This window comes from Dendrobates tinctorius, unplaced genomic scaffold (assembly GCF_039654945.1).
Source record: "Dendrobates tinctorius isolate UK_male_01 unplaced genomic scaffold, ASM3965494v1 ptg000003l, whole genome shotgun sequence".
NCBI classification, from domain to species: Eukaryota; Metazoa; Chordata; class Amphibia; order Anura; family Dendrobatidae; genus Dendrobates; species Dendrobates tinctorius.
The window spans coordinates 98,761,000-98,781,256 of NW_027361671.1; the positions used below are offsets into that span (position 1 = coordinate 98,761,000).

General features: G+C 44.2%; 1 protein-coding gene across 2 annotated transcripts in view; it reads right to left on the reverse strand.

Annotated features, from left to right (window-relative positions):
* The window catches only part of PTPN11 (protein tyrosine phosphatase non-receptor type 11), a 138,730-nt gene that overhangs the window by 105,167 nt on the left and 13,306 nt on the right, over positions 1-20,257 (reverse strand). For both annotated transcript variants that reach the window (XM_073562472.1, XM_073562423.1), the window contains exons 2-4: positions 14,911-15,033; positions 14,199-14,393; positions 13,531-13,723 (exon numbers count right to left, since the gene is read on the reverse strand). In XM_073562472.1, the coding sequence (XP_073418573.1) occupies positions 13,531-13,723; positions 14,199-14,393; positions 14,911-15,033 (511 nt within the window). The remainder of the gene's footprint in view (positions 1-13,530; positions 13,724-14,198; positions 14,394-14,910; positions 15,034-20,257) is intronic.

The following is a 20,257-nucleotide window of genomic DNA, read 5'->3' on the forward strand; positions in this document are numbered from 1 at the left end:
ATCCCTACTACTTGTAATTCAATCGATCACACAATGAAAAAAAAATGATAAATGTGATTTAACAGAAATGATAAGAGCAGCTAACCAGGACCTGCGAGAGAGAGTGAGTGAAGTGAGCAACTAAGCGCTGTATAGAAAATCAACAGACTGGAGAGAGCTGCATTAGATGTTAAGAGGTAACACCTCTCCTGGGATATAACTACTGCATACTCTTGGCCAGGTTCTGGTGACTGAACTGATGGCAGACTTTCCTGAAAACCAGCTGAACACTATATAAAATAAAAGATCTCATTGTAAAGAAAAAAAAATAAATAACAGTAGATTGAAATTTATTCTCATGCTGTGTAATTAAAGCAATGTATTAACTTGGGAATACCCCTTTAATTCCTTGTTGCTTGGATGGAGGAAGATGGGTGGAATGAACTCCCCTCCAAGTGGCAGTTCTGGTCATATATTTACATATAGCGGTAACCGGCCTTAGAACAAGAGAGCAGTGATTAGGAGACCTGTTCTAGAAAATGTCAATGCTGGTGGCTGGTGATTTTGCAAGACTTATAACAGCAGCTCAAGAGCTGGCGAGGGGGGAGAGGGGAGCAGCTAACTGCTGTATAGAAATCAATAGGCTGGAGAGAGCTAGCTGGTATCTACGTAGTCAACTTTTCAGCCTGGACTGTAACTACTGCGTATACTCCGCCAGGCACTAGTAGTTGATCTGCTTATCACTAAGCTATACACTATGTAAGGTAAAAGCTCTTAATGTAGGAGACACCTTTTTAATTTTTTTCTTTTTATTGTGGAGACATTGTGTGTGTATGAGAGAGATTATAATATATATATTATATATACAGCTCTGGCAAAAAATTAAGAGACCACTGCACAGTTCTATAAAAATCAGCTTCTCTACACGTCCGACAGCTATTCCGTTCCAGTGTCAGTTGAATTCCAACCAGAGTACACCTCATTCTACTTAATGTGCTTCTGGTTAGGGGATCATCTGAACCAAATCTTATTTAACAAAGTATAAAAAACCCTCCTGTGGTGTTCACAATCCTTTTGCAACAGGACAAGCTGGATGTCAAAACAAGTGCTAGTAAAATCCCAAAAGTAATAGGAATGAAAAAATAACTTTTAACCATGTCAAAGGAGTTGAAAAGAAAACTCTTGAGTGAGGAAAAGAAGGGCTCAATTCTGGCTTTACTAGCAGAGGGATACAGTGAATGTCATGTTGCCTCCATCCTTAAAATTTCTAAGACGGCAGTCCATTACAACAAGGTCAAGCAGTAGATATTGGGAACAACAAAGCTACAGACCGGAAGAGGGCGAAAACGACTCTCCACTAACCAGGATGACAGTCAACTTATTCGAATGTCACTCAGCAACCGCAGGATGACATCATGTGACCTACAAAAGGAATGACAAATGGCAGCTGGGGTGAAGTGCATGGCAAGAACAGTTTGTAACAGGCTTCTAGAGGCAGGGCTCAAGTCGTGCAAAGGTAGAAAAAAGCCTTTCATCAATGAGAAGCAAAAGGAGAGCCAGGCTGAAGTTTGGTAAAGACCATAAGGATTGGACCATAGAGGACTGGAGTAAGGTAATCTTCTCTGATGAGTCTAATTTTCAGCTTTGCCCAACACCTGGTCATCTAGTGGTTAGAATAAGACCTGGAGAGGTGTACAAGCCACAGTGTCTTGAACCCACTGTGAAATTTGGTGGAGGATCGGTGATGATCTGGGGATGCTTCAGCAAGGCTGGAATTGGGCAGGTTAATCTTTGCAAAGGAAATATGAATCAAGCTGCATGTAAGGTTATCCTGGAAAAACAGTTGATTCCTTCTGCTCAGGCAATGTTCCCCAACTCTGAGGACTGTTTTTTCCAGAAGGACAATGCGCCATGTCACACAGCTAGGTCAATGAAATTTGTGGATGAAGAACCACCACATGAAATTTCTGTCCAGCCCAATCTCCAGACCTGAACCCCACTGAAAACCTCTGGAATGTAATCAAGAGGAAGATGGATAGTCACAAGCCATCAAACAAAGAAGAACTGCTTAAACTTTTGTACCATTAGTGAAATAAGGTCACCCAAAAGCATTGTGAAAGACTGGTGGAAAGCAAGCCAAGACGCATGAAAGCTGTGATTAAAAATTATGGTTATTCCACAAAATATTGATTTCAGAACTCTTCCTGAGTTAAAACATTAGCATTGTTGTTTCTAAATGATTATGAACTCGTTTTCTTAGCATTATTTGAGGTCTGCAAGCACTGCATTTTTTTGTTCTTTTGACCATTTCTCATTTTCCGAAAATAAATACAAAATTTAGTGCTTGGAAATTCGAAGACATGTTGCCAGTAGTTTATAGACTAAAAGAGTAATTTACATTTTACTCAAAAATATACCAATAAAGAGAAAAATCAGACAAACTGAAAATTTTGCAGTGGTCTCTTAATTGTAATGGCTGTCTCCACAGGTCTCACAATCTAAATTTCCTATTACTGTGTCCTTGTAGTGTGGGAGGCAACCAGACTACCAAGAGGAAACCCACGCAAATATGGGGAGAACATAGACTCCTTGGAGATGCTGTTCTAAGCAATAACCCAGACAAAAGGAGCGCAAAGAGAGGAGATGGTGGATTTAAAATCTTTTTATTGCATAGTCCACAACGCGTTTCAACAGTCATCTGTCTTCCTCAGGTGATATATATCTATCTCTGAGTGTATAGCCCCACCCACTCCGCATAGCCACATTCACTATAATATCCCATATCATTCCATCAGCCAGAGCCACCGGACTACTACCCCTAATATCCCACATCAACCTGTCAGCCTAGGTTCAGAACCAGAGCGCTGAATGAAATGATCCTAACCCATACCGGGGATCCCTTTAAGAGGGGCCTGGGGTTAGAACCAGAGCGTAGAGTGGATCTGCCCTCACTTCCATTCCGGGGATCCTTTTAAGAGGGGCCTTGGGCCAGAACCAGAGCGCAGAGTGGATTTGCCCTGACTTACATACCGGTGATCCCTTTAATAGAAGTCTGGGGTCAGAATCAGAGCCCTGAGGGATTTGCCCTAACTTCCATACCGATCCCTTTAAGAGGGGAAGATGTGCCTATGGGATGGAGGATGTGTGATGGGTATATGGGCAGGGAAGGGGTGATTCATTTCTGTCATATGCTCTCTGCTCGTTTCCGGGGGCAGACAATGGCTGGGAGCTTATGTTCCCGGGGATGCTAGATTTCTCCCACCCGGTCAGTGTCACAGAGAAAGCTCACACGAACCAGTGCTATCAACTCTATGTTGATGCCTTTGCCCAAAAAGCTCTACTTTTGTCTCATCTGACCAGAGAACATTCTTCCAAAACGTTTTAGGCTTTTTCAGGTAAGTTTTGGCAAACTCCAGCCTGGCTTTTTTACGTCTCGGGGTAAGAAGTGGGGTCTTCCTGGTCTCCTACCATACAGTCCCTTTTCATTCAGACGCCGACGGATAGTACGGGTTGACACTGTTGTACCCTCGGACTGCAGGGCAGCTTGAACTTGTTTGGATGTTAGTCGAGGTTCTTTATCCAACATCCGCACGATCTTGCGTTAAAATCTCTTGTCAATTTTTCTTTTACGTCCACATCTAGGGAGGTTAGCCACAGTGCCATGGGCTTTAAACTTCTTGAGGACACTGCGCACGGTAGACACAGGAACATTCAGGTCTTTGGAGATGGACTTGTAGCCTTGAGATTGCTCATGCTTCCTCACAATTTGGTTTCTCAAGTCCTCAGACAGTTCTTTGGTCTTCTTTCTTTTCTCCATGCTCAATGTGGTACACACAAGGACACAGGACAGAGGTTGAGTCAATTTTAATAAATGTCAACTGGCTGCAAGTGTGATTTAGTTATTGCCAACACCTGTTAGGTGCCACAGGTAAGTTACAGGTGCTGTTAATTACACAAATTAGGGAAGCATCACGTGATTTTTCGAACAGTGCCAATACTTTTGTCCACCCTTTTTTTATGTTTGGTGTGGAATTATATCCAATTTGGCTTTAGGACAATTCTTTTTGTGTTTTTTCATTTAAGACAAATTAAATGAAGATAATAATACCAAAGAATTTGTGATTGCAATCATTTTCAGGAAGAAACTGAGTATTATCTGACAGAATTGCAGGGGTGTCAATACTTTTGGCCACAACTGTACTATCAGTTTGGTCTTGTCAGACGCTTCCCTGTAAAACTTGCCTCATTTACAATAGAATGTATGCCTGGCTTGACGGACATTAGATAATTACGGTGGACAACAAACCTCTAAGAATTAAGGGCACAATCATTAAGGGTGGCATTGTTTCCCTCCCATATAGTCAATCAAGAGAAAAATCTTCTCCTTATGCAGCTAATAAAAATACAAGACATATCAATTGAGAGCAGCATGTGCACAAATTGAAGACATTTCACTAACGGCACATCCTACTGTGTTCATTCTCCTGTGGGGGATGGCACCCTTACTCAGGATCGCATTCTCAGGCGGCTTGCAGGTTCAACAATGGAGTATGACAGACAGAACTAGGACATTAGAAAAATTCTAGATACCAAAAATTGTCTGCTGACTTTGTGATTACCAAGTATACCTCAAGGACCAGATCTGCAAATTAATGTTTACTGGAAATGCCTTGGCATTTTCCATAAGATTCCAGCTTCTTATTAAATCATAATGAACCCTAGCGTTGTGGGCACAGATTCTTATATCAGCAAGATGAAAGCCGGTCGGCTGATAGCAGATTCATATAACAGCAGAATAAAGAGCACATATGACAAACGTAAAGAGAAAAGGTGAAAAGCACCAAGTTCTAGCAAACTCAGTGTATGGCCATGACCAAATGTTCATTATGAGTACGCAGAAAAGGAAACGTGAAAGTCGGGAACTTCAGCTGAAAAAAGGCTTCCTCTTCCTATATCTCAACAGTTCAGACTCTGCTCACATTTTCTTTGCTGCTGTTGGATGTATGCATTGGGTATAATGCAAACATATACCTGACATATGCCAAAATATAGTTAATACGCAGGCCATGGACTCCTCTTTAAAAAAGATGTACACTATCCAGTATATTTTATTCTTACTGTATGCCTCTAGTTTTTTTTTTACCTAGCAGACCACTCTTTCCTATGCCTGGCTCCCATATGAAGAGTACATGGGGCTATGGAGATGTCTGTCATGTACAGTGGGATGTACAATGAACATGAAGTAACAGGATAGCTCTATAGGTTCAAGTATTTCAACTTGCCAGTGTAAACACATTAGGATAAGGAGGTGTAAAGGATGAAGACATTGTTGCCATCCTGAATGCGGCAGCAAGTATATCTGTCCAGCCAATACACTGATGCTTGCACCTTGTGCCAGTCATTGCACTGGTTACCCATTCGCCACATTGGTTCTCACCCACAAAGCTCTCCCCAGTTCTGCACCACCATATTTCTCCTCCCTAATCTGTCTATCAACCTATCCTTTCTCTTCAATCAGCAACTGATCTAAGCCATAATCCCAATCTCCCACTTTCATCTCCAAGACTTTTCTCATGCTGCTCCAGTCTTGTGGAATGATCCAATTAATATCTAGCCCCCACATTTTTAAGCATGCTTTAAAAACACATCTCTTTAGACAGGCCTATCACCTCACTAATCTAGCTCTCCCTGGTTCCCCCTTCCAGTTTTTCCTCAGAATCTATTTCAACTGTCTTCACATGCTCTGTACACAGATACTGGCTGATAGTCGGCTCGTGCAGCTTTATATCATAACCCTTATTTATTAGAATGATGTATGGACCATACATAAACATGTTCTACCTATTGTGTCCCCCTTACAGATTGTAAGGTTGCGAGCAGGCCCCTCACTCTACCTGTAACTGTTGAACTGTATTACTTTATATAGTCTATATTGTCTGTAAATGTCCCAGCTCAATTGGAAAGCGCTGCAGAACATGTTAACGCTATATAAATAAAATTATTTATTTGGTATTTTTGACCAGAATGGGGCAATCAAAATCACTCTTGCCTGCTCCCTTCTGACTTTCCCCACTACTGCTGGAATCAGAGTCACTGGAGGGAATGCGCAGGCAATCTTGATATCCTAAGGAATATGCAGGGAATCTACCGCATATTGTCTTTCCCTTGGGTTTAACGATCAAAATTTCTTTACTTGCCTGTTGCTCTTGTTGGCAAACAAATCTATTTCTGGTTTTCCCTACAGGTGTACTATCTGCTGAAAGGTTCTGCGGTTTAAGGCCCATTCCCCATGTTTTAGTTTGTTGCGACTCAGGGAATCTGCCCCTTTTATGTGTAGTGCCGTCAGGGACAGAAAATGTTGTTCGGCTGTGAGAAAAAAACTGTTGGTTGCTTCCATCAGGGGCTACAATCTCGTCCCCCCCTGGTGGTTGATGTATGCTACTGTGGCCCCATTGTCTGACATAATACGGACATTGTGGCCTCAGAGGAGTGGAATAAATTGTTCCAGGGACTTGCTCACTGCCCAAAGTTCTTTTAAGCTGGATGATGAACCTTGCTCCTGAAGAGTCCAGTACCCCTGGATTGCCTGGCCTCTTAGGCGCGCCCCCCAACCCGAGGAACTTTCATCTGTCAGGATCACATCGTGGCTAAGGCCTGTTTCACACTTCCGTTTTTTGACGTCTGTCAAAATCCGCCAATTTTTGAAAAAAAAGGATCCGCCAAAAAAAGGGGTGGATCCATTTTTTTCCCTCATAGACTTACATTAGCGGCGGATCTTAACTGACGGTCGTCCGTCCCATCCGTTTTTTTACGGATCCGTCAAAATTTTAGCGGCTCCCGGGCAGATGGGATGGACTCTGCAACGTTTTTTTTTTACTGACAGTCCGCTGTTTTGAAGTGCGCATGCCCGGAAGCTTTGCTCCGGGAACATTTTAACTATGAAATGCCGTCCCGGGATCGGCGAAAATTCTCTCTATCGTTCCTTTAAAATTTCAACTTCGGCGGATCCGTCAAAACAACGGTCCGGTGGCACACGGTGTCACAACGGAAACGGATCCGTTTTTCGCCTTTTTCACAGATTGCAACTGACGTCAAAAAACGGAGGTGTGAAACAGGCCTTACCGGTGTTTCCCAAGGTATTCCCGATATTAAGTTTGTCCTGTTTAACCACCAACTGAGGGAGTTTCTGACCCGTTAGGAAAGTTCCATCTTTCCTTCGAAACGCCCTCTTAGCCATTTTTGCGCTGATAGGATCTCCCACTGCAGATGTCGTGTGTGGAATTGGGCCCATCTGACTGCTGGGATACAGGACGTCAGGGTCCCCAACAGGGACATTGCATTTCTCAGGGTCTAAATGAGGTTGTGCTATAGCTGCTGAGGTCAGGTTTACTACTTCTGTCTTGTCCTCGGGAAGAAGACAGGCCTGTAATTCGGAGTCCAGGATAAACCCTAGGAAGCCCTGTCTCCTCAGGGGTTGCAATCTTGTTATTTTTGTATTTATCATCCACCCCAATTCTTGCAGGGTTTTGGTAACCTGTCCCAGCTGCATAGTACAATGGTTCTCCAAGTCTCCCACTATTAGGAAGTCGTCCAGCTAGGGCACTATAATGGTGTTCTGGATACGGAAGAAGGCTGTCATTTTGTGAGCAAAAGATGACAGCTTGCCCCCCACCGGGATTCTGGTGTCATTGCGGGGATTTTTTGGATGTAGAAGCGGACCCTTCGAACATAAATCCAGAGTCCTTCTTTTTCCTATCCTCCCATTTCCTTTTCTCCCCTGGGGGACGGCCTCTGCTGAATTTCTTGCTCCGAAAGGGCGGTCTTCTCTGATCCGCTGGAAACCAGGGAAAGCCTTTCTTCCTATCACTCGCCTTTTCTAGGATATCACCCAGATTCTTCCCGAACAGGAAGTGACCATCACACGGCAAGGAACACAACTTGACCTTGGACTGTATATCAGCTGAGCAACCCTTAAGCCATAAGGCGCGTCTCGCGGCGTTCGATAATCCAGCTGCTCTAGCTGTTAGTCTCATGGAGTCAGCCGACGTGTCTGCCAAAAAGGCTGCCGCTCCAAAAATAAAAGATATAAATCCGACAAGATCTCATCCCTTGGTACCTTGGAAGCCAGTTGCTCCTTGAGCTGCTGGAGCCAGATCATTAAAGATCTTGCCGTGCAAGTTCCAGCTATTGCATGTTTTAATCCCCCTGCTGCAGCTTCCCATGTATGTCTAAGGAAAGAATCCGTCTTTTTATCTAACGGGTCTCTGAGAACCCCTGAGTCCACCAAGGGCAACGTCGTTTTTTTGGACGACCTGGACACTGCCGCATCGATTTTGGGACCTTGTTCCATATCTCCGTATCTTTTTCCTCAAAAGGATACCTCCTTTTAGAGAAGGAGGGCAGGGCCCCTGACTTTTCCGTTTTTTTTCCACTCTCTATTGATGAGTGCTCGGACTTTGTCATTAACTGGGAAGGTTTGCTTCTTCCTTTCTTGTAATCCCCCAAACATCACATCTTCCAGGGACTTAGCTATCCTTTCTTCCTTCACACCCTTTGTAACCCTAATGGCTTTAAGGAGACTGTCTGTGTCTTCTATAGGAAAACATGTTTACCTCCCGTGTCACTGTCTGAGGAAGAGGAAAAAGGGGATTCAGCCTGTACTCGACCCACAGACAAGACCGAGGAAGAGTCCGAATTAAATGGAGAATCTTAAACTTCTTTTTCCCCTTTTTTAGTAGGGTTTTAAAGGAGCCCTCTACTTCCGACTTAATAGCCGACCTAAGGGTAGCTGCAAAATTTGGGGTTTCCTCTGCGATAGTTCTCTGGATGCAGTTGGAACACAGGTCCTTCTGCCAATCCCTTGCTAGGGGAATTTTACACAGGGCAGAGACTCTGTTATTCTTCTTTGCTAGCTAACATTCACGAAGATCACTCACCACCCGCTGATAGCCAAGGGTACCGGACTCAGAGGCTGTGGAGCAACGCGTAACGCATCATCCCTGGACACCGAGGAGTCCCTTGATCTGTGGCTGCTTCTGGCACTTGAACGACCATCACCTTTGCGGTCCTGTCAATGCGCCGTAGACTGAGCTGGAGGTAGTGGCGGTGGCGACAGCAACTGCCGCTGCTTTAACTCCATGATGCTAGCAGCCTTCTCCTCATGCATCCGCCTTAAAATAGGCCACCGTAACCAGGTGAGATAGTCCCATCCCCCTGCGACCACCGGCCAGACCGCGTCCAAAAAGAAAAAAAAAACGGCCGGCATCGCACTGGGCGCCATTATTTCGCCGCCTCTCTGACGTCAGCAGGGCGTGTCCACAATACATTGTGGGCCCGTGATGTCAGAGGGACCGGAAGTCGTCCCGGCCGCTCCACCACGCTGAATCCCAGGGAGCCGGCTCGGGAGGCGCAGGGGGAGGGCGGCGCGGTGGATGTTCTCCAGGCCTTCCTGCAGCTGCCGCCCGCACAAACACAGAGCCCTAGGGGGACCTGTGGACTGTGCTTCAGGACGCCTGATGGCTGGCGCTACAGGTATGAAAACCTGTTCATCCCGCGCCGGAACGGGTCCGGGACCCTTCATTCATGACCGGCAACGCCGCCTTACAGAATTCCCATCCAGGACAGGAACCCAACAAAAGAGGGGTAGAGGTACCGCCCCTTATATTTCAGCAGGTTCCTGTCCTGGCGGAGCGGATCCCTCTCTCAGGTGTGATGTCATGGGTGAAGGGAAAAAAGGGCTAATTGCCATATGAAACACTAAGTTTATAAAGCCTTTTTTAAACATGGGTCTAGGGGTTAAACACTATAAAGGCTTAATTAGGCAGGGTGTTTAGTAACAAATATTCTGATTCTGGTGGGTTGGAGGACATGGGGGACCGGTCAGGTTCCCTTTAATCACATAAGAGGTAAGCTCAACTTTGATGTAATCATGTAGGGTAAACACTAGCAAGCCACCATAGTTGTAAGAACTTTGGGGTCATGTTCATACACTAAGACACTTCCCACTGCAAGAATCTTAAATGCAAATTTCAACGAAGATCTTTTGTAACATGCGTCATATATGAATGTCCAGAAGAAGTACATGTAGATAGGGATATGCGGTGACTTTAAAATTTCATGGCATGTAATGTAATTTTTCAAGAAATGTCAGCACTGATCTCACACATTCTTCACCTGCATATGCACAGACTAATTAAAACGTCTGTGATGGTGGGCTGGTTGGGATTGTGATCAATGACTTGTACCTGAAATGTTTAGATTTTGTGTAGGCGGTATATGAGGATAATGTATGTGGTGAAAATTGCCGTCACTAGATTGTATAACATTTCTACTGAATAATCACAGGGAGCCCAAAGTCCTTACAGTGGATCATACAGACCAAGGAGGCCCAACATATTCTCACCTGGGGGCCACCTTATCCTATTATACCACTCCCAAAAGCCACAATAAAATATAGATGTAGTCCAGAATGAACATTTATGGCGTGTAGACAAAATAAGTCATAGTCCCTCTTCACGGCCTGGCAATTTTTTGTTTTTGATTTTTTTCCCTCCCCATCTTCAACGAGACATAACTTTTAATTTTCCATCAATGTTCATGAGGGCTTGTTTTTGCACGATGGGTTATAGTTTTTAATAACACTATTCTTTCTCCCTGAATACTGAAAATACAGAGAAAAAAATCCAAGTGCGAAGAAATAGTAAATAAAAAAAAAACTGCAATTTCAGGTACAAAATTGTAATTCTGCCATTTTTTTGGTTTGTTTTTATGGCGTTCAGTGTGTGGTACCAACAACAACAAACATTTGCAGTCTGTTGTGACAAAAGCCCAAAGTAAAAAAATTTGTTTGCAAATCGCAACATCATTATTTAACCCCTTAATGACTGGAGCTTTTTTCAGTTTTCGCTTTTCGCTCCCCTCCTTCCCAGAGCCATAACTTTTTTATTTCTCCGTCAATATGGCCATGTGAGGGCTTATTTTTTGCGGGACAAGTTGTACTATTGAACAATACAATTGGTTTTACCATGTCGTGTACCTGAAAAGGGAAAAAAAATTCCAAGTGCGGTGAAATTGCAAAAAAGTGCAATCCCACACTTGCTTTTTTGCTAGGTTCACTAAATGCTAAAACTGACCTGCCATTATGATTATCCAGGTTATTATGAGTTCATAGACATCAAACATGTCTAGGTTATTTTTTATCTAAGTGGTGAAAAAAAAAAAATTGCACCATTTTCCCAGACCCGTAGGGTCTACATTTTTCGTGATCTGGGGTCAGGTGAGGGCTTATTTTTCGCGTGCCGAGCTGACATTTTTAATAATACCATTTTTCTGCAGATACAATCTTTTGATAGCTCGTTATTGCATTTTAATGCAATGTTGCAGCGACCAAAAAAAGGTAGTTCTGGCGTTTTGATTTTTTTTTCCCCGCTATGCCGTTTAGTGATCGAGTTAATCCTTTTTTTTTTATTGATAGATTGGGCAATTCTGAATGCGGCGATACCAAATATGTCCATGTTTGATTTCATTTTTATTATTTTATTTTGCATGGGGCGAAAGGGGAGTGATTTAAACTTGTTTCTTTTATTTTTTTCATATTTTTAAAAACATTTTTCTTTAACTTTTGACTTGCTTGAATAGTCTCCATAGGACACTAGAAGCTGCCATAGCCTGATCGGCTCTGCTACAGATCGCCTCTGTGTAGCAGAATTACAGCATTTCTATGAGCGCCGACCACAGGGTGTCGCTCATAGTAATCCGGTATCAACAACCATAGAGGTCTCAAGGAGACCTCTAGTTGTTACACCGACGAACCGATGACCTCCGATCACGTGACAGGGGTCAGCGTTGCGCGTATTTCCGGCCCGAGGGCTGTAAGCGCGCATTAAATGCTGCTGTCAGTTTGACAGCGACATTTAACTAGTTAATAGCTGCGGGCGGATCGTGATTCCACCAGCGCCTATTGCGGGCATATGTCAGCGGATTAAAACAGCTGACATGTCCCGGGTTTGATACGGGCTCACCGCCGGAGCCCACATCAAAGCGGGGGATACTGCCATCGGCCGTGCTATTCCGTCCGATGGCAGTAAGGGGTTAAGTGATGGCAAACTTATATAGGGGTTTTTTTTTTCATATTTTACTGGTTAAAACAGTTAGAACTTTGCAAAAAGACAAAAAAAAATATTGTTTATGTTGTCATTTATTGAAACACACAAGTTTTTTTCTTCTGGACTTGGGTGAGGGCTAATATCTTGTGAGCCAAGCTGTAGTTTATCGGTATTAGTTTAGGGTAAATAAGATTTTGTAATCACATTTTATTGGCGGGGCGGGGAGAGGGGATGACTGAAAAACAGCAATTCTGGGGGTATGATACTGTATTGGCTTGAATAATTTTATAATTGATCAATCAGACTTTTGCAGATAGGTGTATTTTTCCATTTATTTATTTTTTTTATTAGGAAAAGTGGGGCTATTGAAAAACTAATATAATTTAATAAATGTCTGTTATCATCATAAAAATATCATAAATTCCCCTAGGGAACCTGAGCCAGTGATTGTTTGATTGTGCCATGATCCAGACCGGGTTTTGAGTCCTGTCTTTCCGTGCTCCCGGTCTGGTTATTTGAGGGTTAACTTTTCACAGCCTCCAGTCTGGTCTCAGATTTGCTATTTAGCTCTGCTGCATCCTGCAGGCAGTGTCAGCTACAGTTCTGCCTTCGGCATGTGTATCTGACTCTGTATATCCTGATTTGCCCTGCTGTGATCCTTGACTTGCCCCATGTCTGTTTATTCCCTCTGCTTGTCCTGACTCAGTGTTTCCCTGTAAGTTTGTTGACTCCCTGGTTTTGACTCGGCTTGCATTTGCACCTGCTTGTCTTTTGTCTTATCCGCTTCTGACAGTTGCTGACCCCCTGGCTTGTTTCTGACCAGGTGTACTGCTGTGACCTCTGGTACTTCTGCTCCTGACTGTTGCTGACTCGGCTTGTCTCACCACTCTTTCACCAGAGTGTTGCTGCTGCTCAGTGTTGCTACACTGTGTGTGCAACCTCTCTTCCCTCACCAGTACCCCCTGGTGGAAGATGCGCTATACTGCACTGCAGTAGCATGACAGATTGCTTGTGCTATATACTGTAATTCTCCAGTACTGCTGCTGCTACAGACAGGCAAAGGCTGTATAACGCAGCTTGCACCCGCCGTGTATGATGAAGCTCAGCTGTACATTTAGGTCAGATATTGACAAAAGGCTTGGGGGGGCATCAACTCTTCTAAAAATTCTGTTAGTAAATATTTATATTCCCCATGAAATAACTATTTAGTCCTATCGGAAAATTCATGGTATCCATTCTCTGTAGCAACATCCTTGCGTGGCGGCACCGAGGGGCCATTTATTACAGAGAATGTTAGATGGTTGCCACAATCTCTGGAGCTTGCACCCAACTGTATTTCAACTTTATTAGATGAATTTTTGGAAGAGCAATGTCTCCTATTAAACAATGTTCTTCCGTTTCTTCACATATCAATACACAAAGTAAAAAGTTTCTTAAGATATATTACCTGGCATCTTATCATGACATGAGTCACTTTAGACTTGCCATCGTTGCTCTCTCCTTTGTCGTCACCCGTGCGCACAGACAAGACGAAATCTCCAGGGTGGCTTTGGCTCTCACGCACCAGAAAACTTCCATGTTTGCCCTTCTCGGTTAGCAACTTCTCCGCCTCTTTCCCGGAGAGATGACCGTGAAACCACCTAAATGGCAAACAGATAATGTAACAATATTCTGGATGGATTTAGCTACAAACGCACCAAGTATGTTATATGTACAGCGTCTGGGATAGATCAATGAGAAAATACACATTCATGGACACATCAATATCCTATATCCTTTCACCTTGAGTCACTTATGGGACACAAAATGTAACTGATGAAGGGTCACAAGCCGTGAATTGAGCAGCAGGGCACATGTGGGATGTCCGCTCCACTGCAACTTCTCAAAGCAGTCATGTAATTAGTAGCAGGGCCCCATGACCCCTATTTCAGTGTTTGAAAAAAAAAAAAAAGAATAGACCAAATACCGTACATTAAAGGGAATCGGTCAGTTGATTCATGCTTCAAAAGACCACGAGCCTGGCCGCATGATTGTAGCCGGGTACGTTTTTCTCTAAAACACACAGGTGCCTCTGCCGTGTATATTACGTGTTTGTCTGTAACAATATGCACTCACCTCTCAGATGTGGGATCAGCACAGTTTAGGGGATACTTCAGCTCGATAACGTCCCCATTTTTTTCCTTAAGTTGACCGTGGTGTTCCATGTAATACTGAACCAACTCAGCAAGTGTAGCAAATTTCTCCCCTCCATATAAATCATAGTAATCACCCGTGTTCTGGATCTTAATGTGGGTCACTGCCCCATTCCTCCTAAAGCGAGAAATAAGCCTTCATTGTAAGATATATTTACTGTATCAATCAGCAGGACAGACTAAGTGTACAGTATATCCAGTCACATATATAAATGCTAACAACAGGGATCAAAAGACTGATATTGTTAATAATAAACCGGGCAGGGTACTGAACAACGATTAAAGTCACACGACAACCCAAGGCACTGACCCCGTACTATAGACAGGAGCTTGAAAGGCACAAGACAGTGTCTCTTACTTCACAGTAGAGCAGATATTTAGCAGAATTAGACACTATTCTCATATTCTGTAAAACTTTAATGAACAGAAAGAATAAAAGAAGAGCGACTTCAGACCTGGTGAAACAGTAGGTCTCCATTATGTGACTCAATCACACTAAGAGCCTCCAATAACTATTCCAATAACAATTGCACCCATTGCATTCTCATTACCGATGCTCTTACTAAATTTGGATATTGAAGTCATTTACAACTTCTTGTCACAATGACAGATGGCACACACATGAAGCCCCTTACCTTACAGACAGTGTGAAATCTCCTGGGTTACTCTTACTGGGTCGAGCTAAAAAACTACCATCAACACCGCGGGTCAAGAGAAGGTTTTCTGCCTCTACGCCGGTGATATTGGGGTGGAACCATCTGTAACAGAAGGACATTCAACAGTATTAATACCAGTGTATCAGCATGAACGTGGTGTGATAAAGAAGACATTACAGAAAACATTCATGAACCCTAACAATAAGGCATTGTGATCATTCTTACTACGAGCTGAATTTATGAATCAAGAGATCTTTCTACTGAATGAATGCGAGTCTATAAAGTTGAAGTTAATTTTGTTTGTACAAAAGGAAAGCTCTGAGACACTAGTTTCATGTGTCACTCAGTAGCTGCACCTTCCACTGCCGACCCATCAATCACTTACCCCAACAGGTGCAAAAGCAAATGCAAATTCCCTCTTTCCAGGAGCAGATACCCCCCATTGTCTGGTTCCCCTTGCACATTCCCTCTCTCAAACAATAGGTACCACCCAGTGCATGGTTCCCCTCGCAGATTCCCTCTCTCCAGCAGCAAGTACCCCCCCCCCCAGTGCTAGGTTACCCTTGCACATTCCTTCTCTCCAGCAGCAGGTTACCCTCGCACATTCCCTCTCTCAGCAGCAGGTTACCCTCGCACATTCCCTCTCTCAGCAGCAGGTTACCCTCGCACATTCCCTCTCTCAGCAGCAGGTTACCCTCGCACATTCCCTCTCTCAGCAGCAGGTTACCCTCGCACATTCCCTATCTCCAGCAGCAAGTACCCCCCCCCCCCAGTGCTAGGTTACCCTTGCACATTCCTTCTCTCCAGCAGCAGGTTACCCTCGCACATTCCCTCTCTCAGCAGCAGGTTACCCTCGCACATTCCCTCTCTCAGCAGCAGGTTACCCTCGCACATTCCCTCTCTCAGCAGCAGGTTACCCTCGCACATTCCCTATCTCCAGCAGCAGGTACCCCCCAGTGCTAGGTTACCCTTTTACATTCCCTCTCACCAGCAGCAGGTACCCCCCCAGTGCTAGGTTACCCGTGCACATTTCCTCTCTCCAGCAGCAGGTACCCCCCCTCCCCAGTGCCTGGTTCCCCTTGCACATTTCCTTTCTCTAACAGCTTATACCCCACCCAGTGTATGGTTTCCCTTGCACATTCCCTCTCTCTAGCACCAGGTACCCCCAGTATCTGGTTTCCCTTGCACATTCCCTCTCTCTAGCAGCAGGTACCAACTAGTAACTGGTTCTCCTCACACATACCCTCTCTGGCAGCAATTAGCCCCCCCAGTGTCTGGTTCCTCTCGCAAATTCCCTTCCTCTAGCTGCAGGTAGCCCCCAGTGTCTTGATTCCTCTTGCACATTCCCTCTCTCTAGCAGCAGGTAGCCCCCGGTGTCTGGTTCCTCTCACACATTCCCTTCCTTTAGCAGCAGGTAGCCCCCAGTGTCCCTACCGTCTGGTTCCCCTCGCACATTCCCTCTCTCTAGCAGCAGGTACCAACTAGTAACTGATTCCCCTCGCACATTTCCTTCCTCTAGCAGCAGGTAGCCCCAGTGTCTGTTTCCTCTCACACATTCCCTCTATCTACTCTATCTAGCAGCAGGTAGTCCCAAGTGTCTGGCTCTCCTTGCACATTCCCTCTCTAGCAGCAGGTACCTACTAGTGTCTGGTTCCTCTTGCACATTCCCTCTCTCTAGCAGCAGGTAGCCCCCGGTGTCTGGTTCCTCTCACACATTCCCTTCCTCTAGCAGCAGGTAGCCCCCAGTGTCTGGTTCCTGTCACACAATCCCTTCCTCTAGCAACAGGTAGTCCCGAGTGTCTGGTTCTCCTTGCACATTCCCTCTCTAGCAGCAGGTACCAACGAGTGACGGGTTCCCCTTTCACATTCCCTCTCTCTAGCAGCAGGTAGCCCCCAGTGTCTGGTTCCTCTCACACATTCCCTTCCTCAAGCAGCAGGTAGTCCCCAGTGTCTGGTTCCCCTCACACATTCCCTCTCTCTAGCAGCAGGTAGTCCCCAGTGTCTGGTTCTCCTCACACATTCCCTCTCTCTAGCAGTAGGTAGCCCCCAGTGTCTGGTTCCCCTCACACATTCCCTCTCTCTAGCAGCAGGTAGTCCCCAGTGTCTGGTTCTCCTCACACATTCCCTCTCTCTAGCAGCAGGTAGTCCCCAGTGTCTGGTTCCCCTCACACATTCCCTCTCTCTAGCAGTAGGTAGCCCCCAGTGTCTGGTTCCTCTCACACAATCCCTTCCTCAAGCAGCAGGTAGTCCCCAGTGTCTGGTTCCTCTCACACAATCCCTTCCTCAAGCAGCAGGTAGTCCCCAGTGTCTGGTTCCCCTTGCACATTCCCTCTGCAGCCAGGGACTGTTACACTGACTAGTCTTCTTTACTATTTATTTTCACTTTTTAGCCACTACAATACAGTGAGCATGTGGGAGCTCAACCATTAGCCTATCATTTAGGCGTTGCATGGACCCCATATGCCACCGTTACAGGACAGTGGGAAGAGAGAGGCTAAGTGCCGGAATCTTACGGATGCGCCATTTAAGGGGCGGGTGGGGGCAGATGTTTGTAGCCAGGGGGGCCAAAAACCATGGTCCTTTCCTAGGCTATGAATATCTGCCCCCAGTCGTCGGCTTTCCCTCTCTGGCGCAGAAAATTGCACAGGAGCCCACGCCATTTTTTTCCCTTTTTTTTTCAAAATTAAACATTGTTCATTAATAAACATCAGCCTTGCTATTATATATCTGTCTATCCATATATCTATCTATAGATCTGTCTATCTATCTATCTATCTACTGTATCTATCTATATATCTGTGTGTGTAATGGAGTATGCAAAATTAAAGGTTGGACAAAGAAATGACATCACAACTCTTTTTTTTTTGTTACATAACATATCTTTGTTTACCTTACAAAAACAGACAAATCCGCAGGAAAAAAAAACCATGAAAATCCGCACAAAAAAAGCATAAAAAAGTGCGTATTTTTACCTGTCTTCTGCCAAGAGATGCAGATTCTGTGCAGAAAATTCTGCAGGCAAATCTGCAACGTGTGCACATACCCTTACAGTTAAGAAAAAAAAGCCTATGTGCATGGACTATACCAGAATAATCCAGGAGAAGATAATATTCAATTCCCACTAACCATATACGGTAAATGTAATATTCACAATCATCAGAATTAACAATGTAACAGGTACTCAACTTGCATAAAGCACAATTTACCACTGTTATCACATAGGATCCCACAATAGAAAAATCCCTATGTAAACAAATACTCTATTAAAAATGAGTGCAGCCAGCACAATACATGTTAATAATATCTGCAAAAGACCTAAAATGGTCAGATCAAAATCAAGCAAAATCATCCATGAGAGCAAAAGAGGGGAGCATGATACTTAGCAATACCAGTTTAGGTAAGGCTATGAAACTACGCGTATCGACACCTGATATACAGCTCTGGCAAAAATTAAGAGACCACTGCACAGTTCTATAAAAATCAGCTTTTCTACATGTCTGACAGCCATTCCATTACAGTGTCAGTTGAATTCCAACCAGAGTACATCTCATTCTACTTAATGTGCTTCTGGTTAGGTGATCACCTGAACCAAATCTTATTTAACAAAGGAAAGTATAAAAAACCCTGCTGTGGTGTTCACAATCCTCTTGCAATAGGACAAGCTGGATGGCAAAACAAGTGCTAGTAATATCCCAAAAGTAATAGGAATGAAAAAATAACTTTTAACCATGCCAAAGGAGTTGAAAAGAAAACTCTTGAGTGAGGAAAAGAAGGGCTCAATTCTGGCTTTACTAGCAGAGGGATACAGTGAATGTCATGTTGCCTCCATCCTTAAAATTTCTAAGACGGCAGTCCATTACAACAAGGACAACCAGCTGACATTGGGGACATCAAAGCTACAGACCAGCAGAGAGCGAAAATGACTCTCCACTGACCGGGATGACTGCCATTTTATTCGAATGTCACTCAGCAACCGCAGGATGACATCAAGTGACATACAAAAGGAATGGCAAATAGCACCTGGGGTGAAGTGCACGTCAAGAACAGTTCGTATCAGGCTCCTAGAGGGAGGGCTCAAGTCATGTAAAGTTAGAAAAAAGCCTTTCATCAATGAGAAGCAAAGGAGAGCCAGGCTGAAGTTTGCCAAAGACCATAAGGATTGGACCATAGAGGACTGGAGTAAGGTAATCTTCTCTGATGAGTCTAATTTTCAGCTTTGCCCAACACCTGGTCATCTAGTGGTTATACAGAGACCAGGAGAGGCGTACAAGCCACAGTGTCTTGCACCCACTGTGACATTTGGTGGATGATCGGTGGTGATCTGGGGATGCTTTAGCAAGGCTGGAATTGGTCAGGTTAATCTTTGTGAAGGACGTATGAATCAAGCCGCATACTAGGTTATCCTGGAAAAACAGTTGAGTCCTTCTGCTCAGGCAATGTTCCCCTACTCTGAGGACTTGTGTTTCCAGCAGGACAATGCACCATGCCACACAGCTAGGTCAATCAATGTGTGGATGAAGGACCACCACATCAAATCCCTGTCATGGCCAGCCCAGTCCCCAGACCTGAACCCCATTGAAAACCTCTGGAATGTAGTCAAGATGATGATGGATAGTCCCAAGCCATCAAACAAAGAAGAACTGCTTAAATTTTTGTACCAGGAGTGGAATAAGGTCACCCAAAAGCAGTGTGAAAGACTGGTGGCAAGCATGCCAAGACGCATGAAAGCTGTGATTAAAAATCATGGTTATTCCACAAAATATTTATTTCTGAACTCTTCCGGAGTTAAAACATTAGTATTGTTGTTTCTAAATGATTATGAACTTCTTTTCTTAGCATTATTTGAGGTCTGCAAGCACTGGGGATTTTTCTGTTATTTTGACCATTTTTCTGAAAATAAATACAAAATTTAGTGCTTGGAAATTCAGAGACATGTTGTCAGTAGGTTATAGAATAAAAGAGCAATTTACATTTTACTCAAAAATATACCAATAAAGAGGAAAATCAGACAAACTGAAAATTTTGCAGTGGTCTGTCAGAGCTGTATATATCTTACTCTAAGGAAGACACATCAGCAGGACTGTGGAGTCGGTAAGCCAAACCTCCGACTCCACAGTCCTGCACATCAGGTGTCAATACACGTGGGTTCCTATCCCTAGATAAACTCGTCTCCTTACACATTGATTCCACCCCATAATGAGATAAGACATTGGCTTAGGCTAGTTTCACATTAGCGTTTTTTTGCGCAGCGCATCGTGCGCATAAAAAACGCAAAGAAAAACGCAAAACAAACGCGCGTTTCTTTAACGTCATGCGCACGCTGATG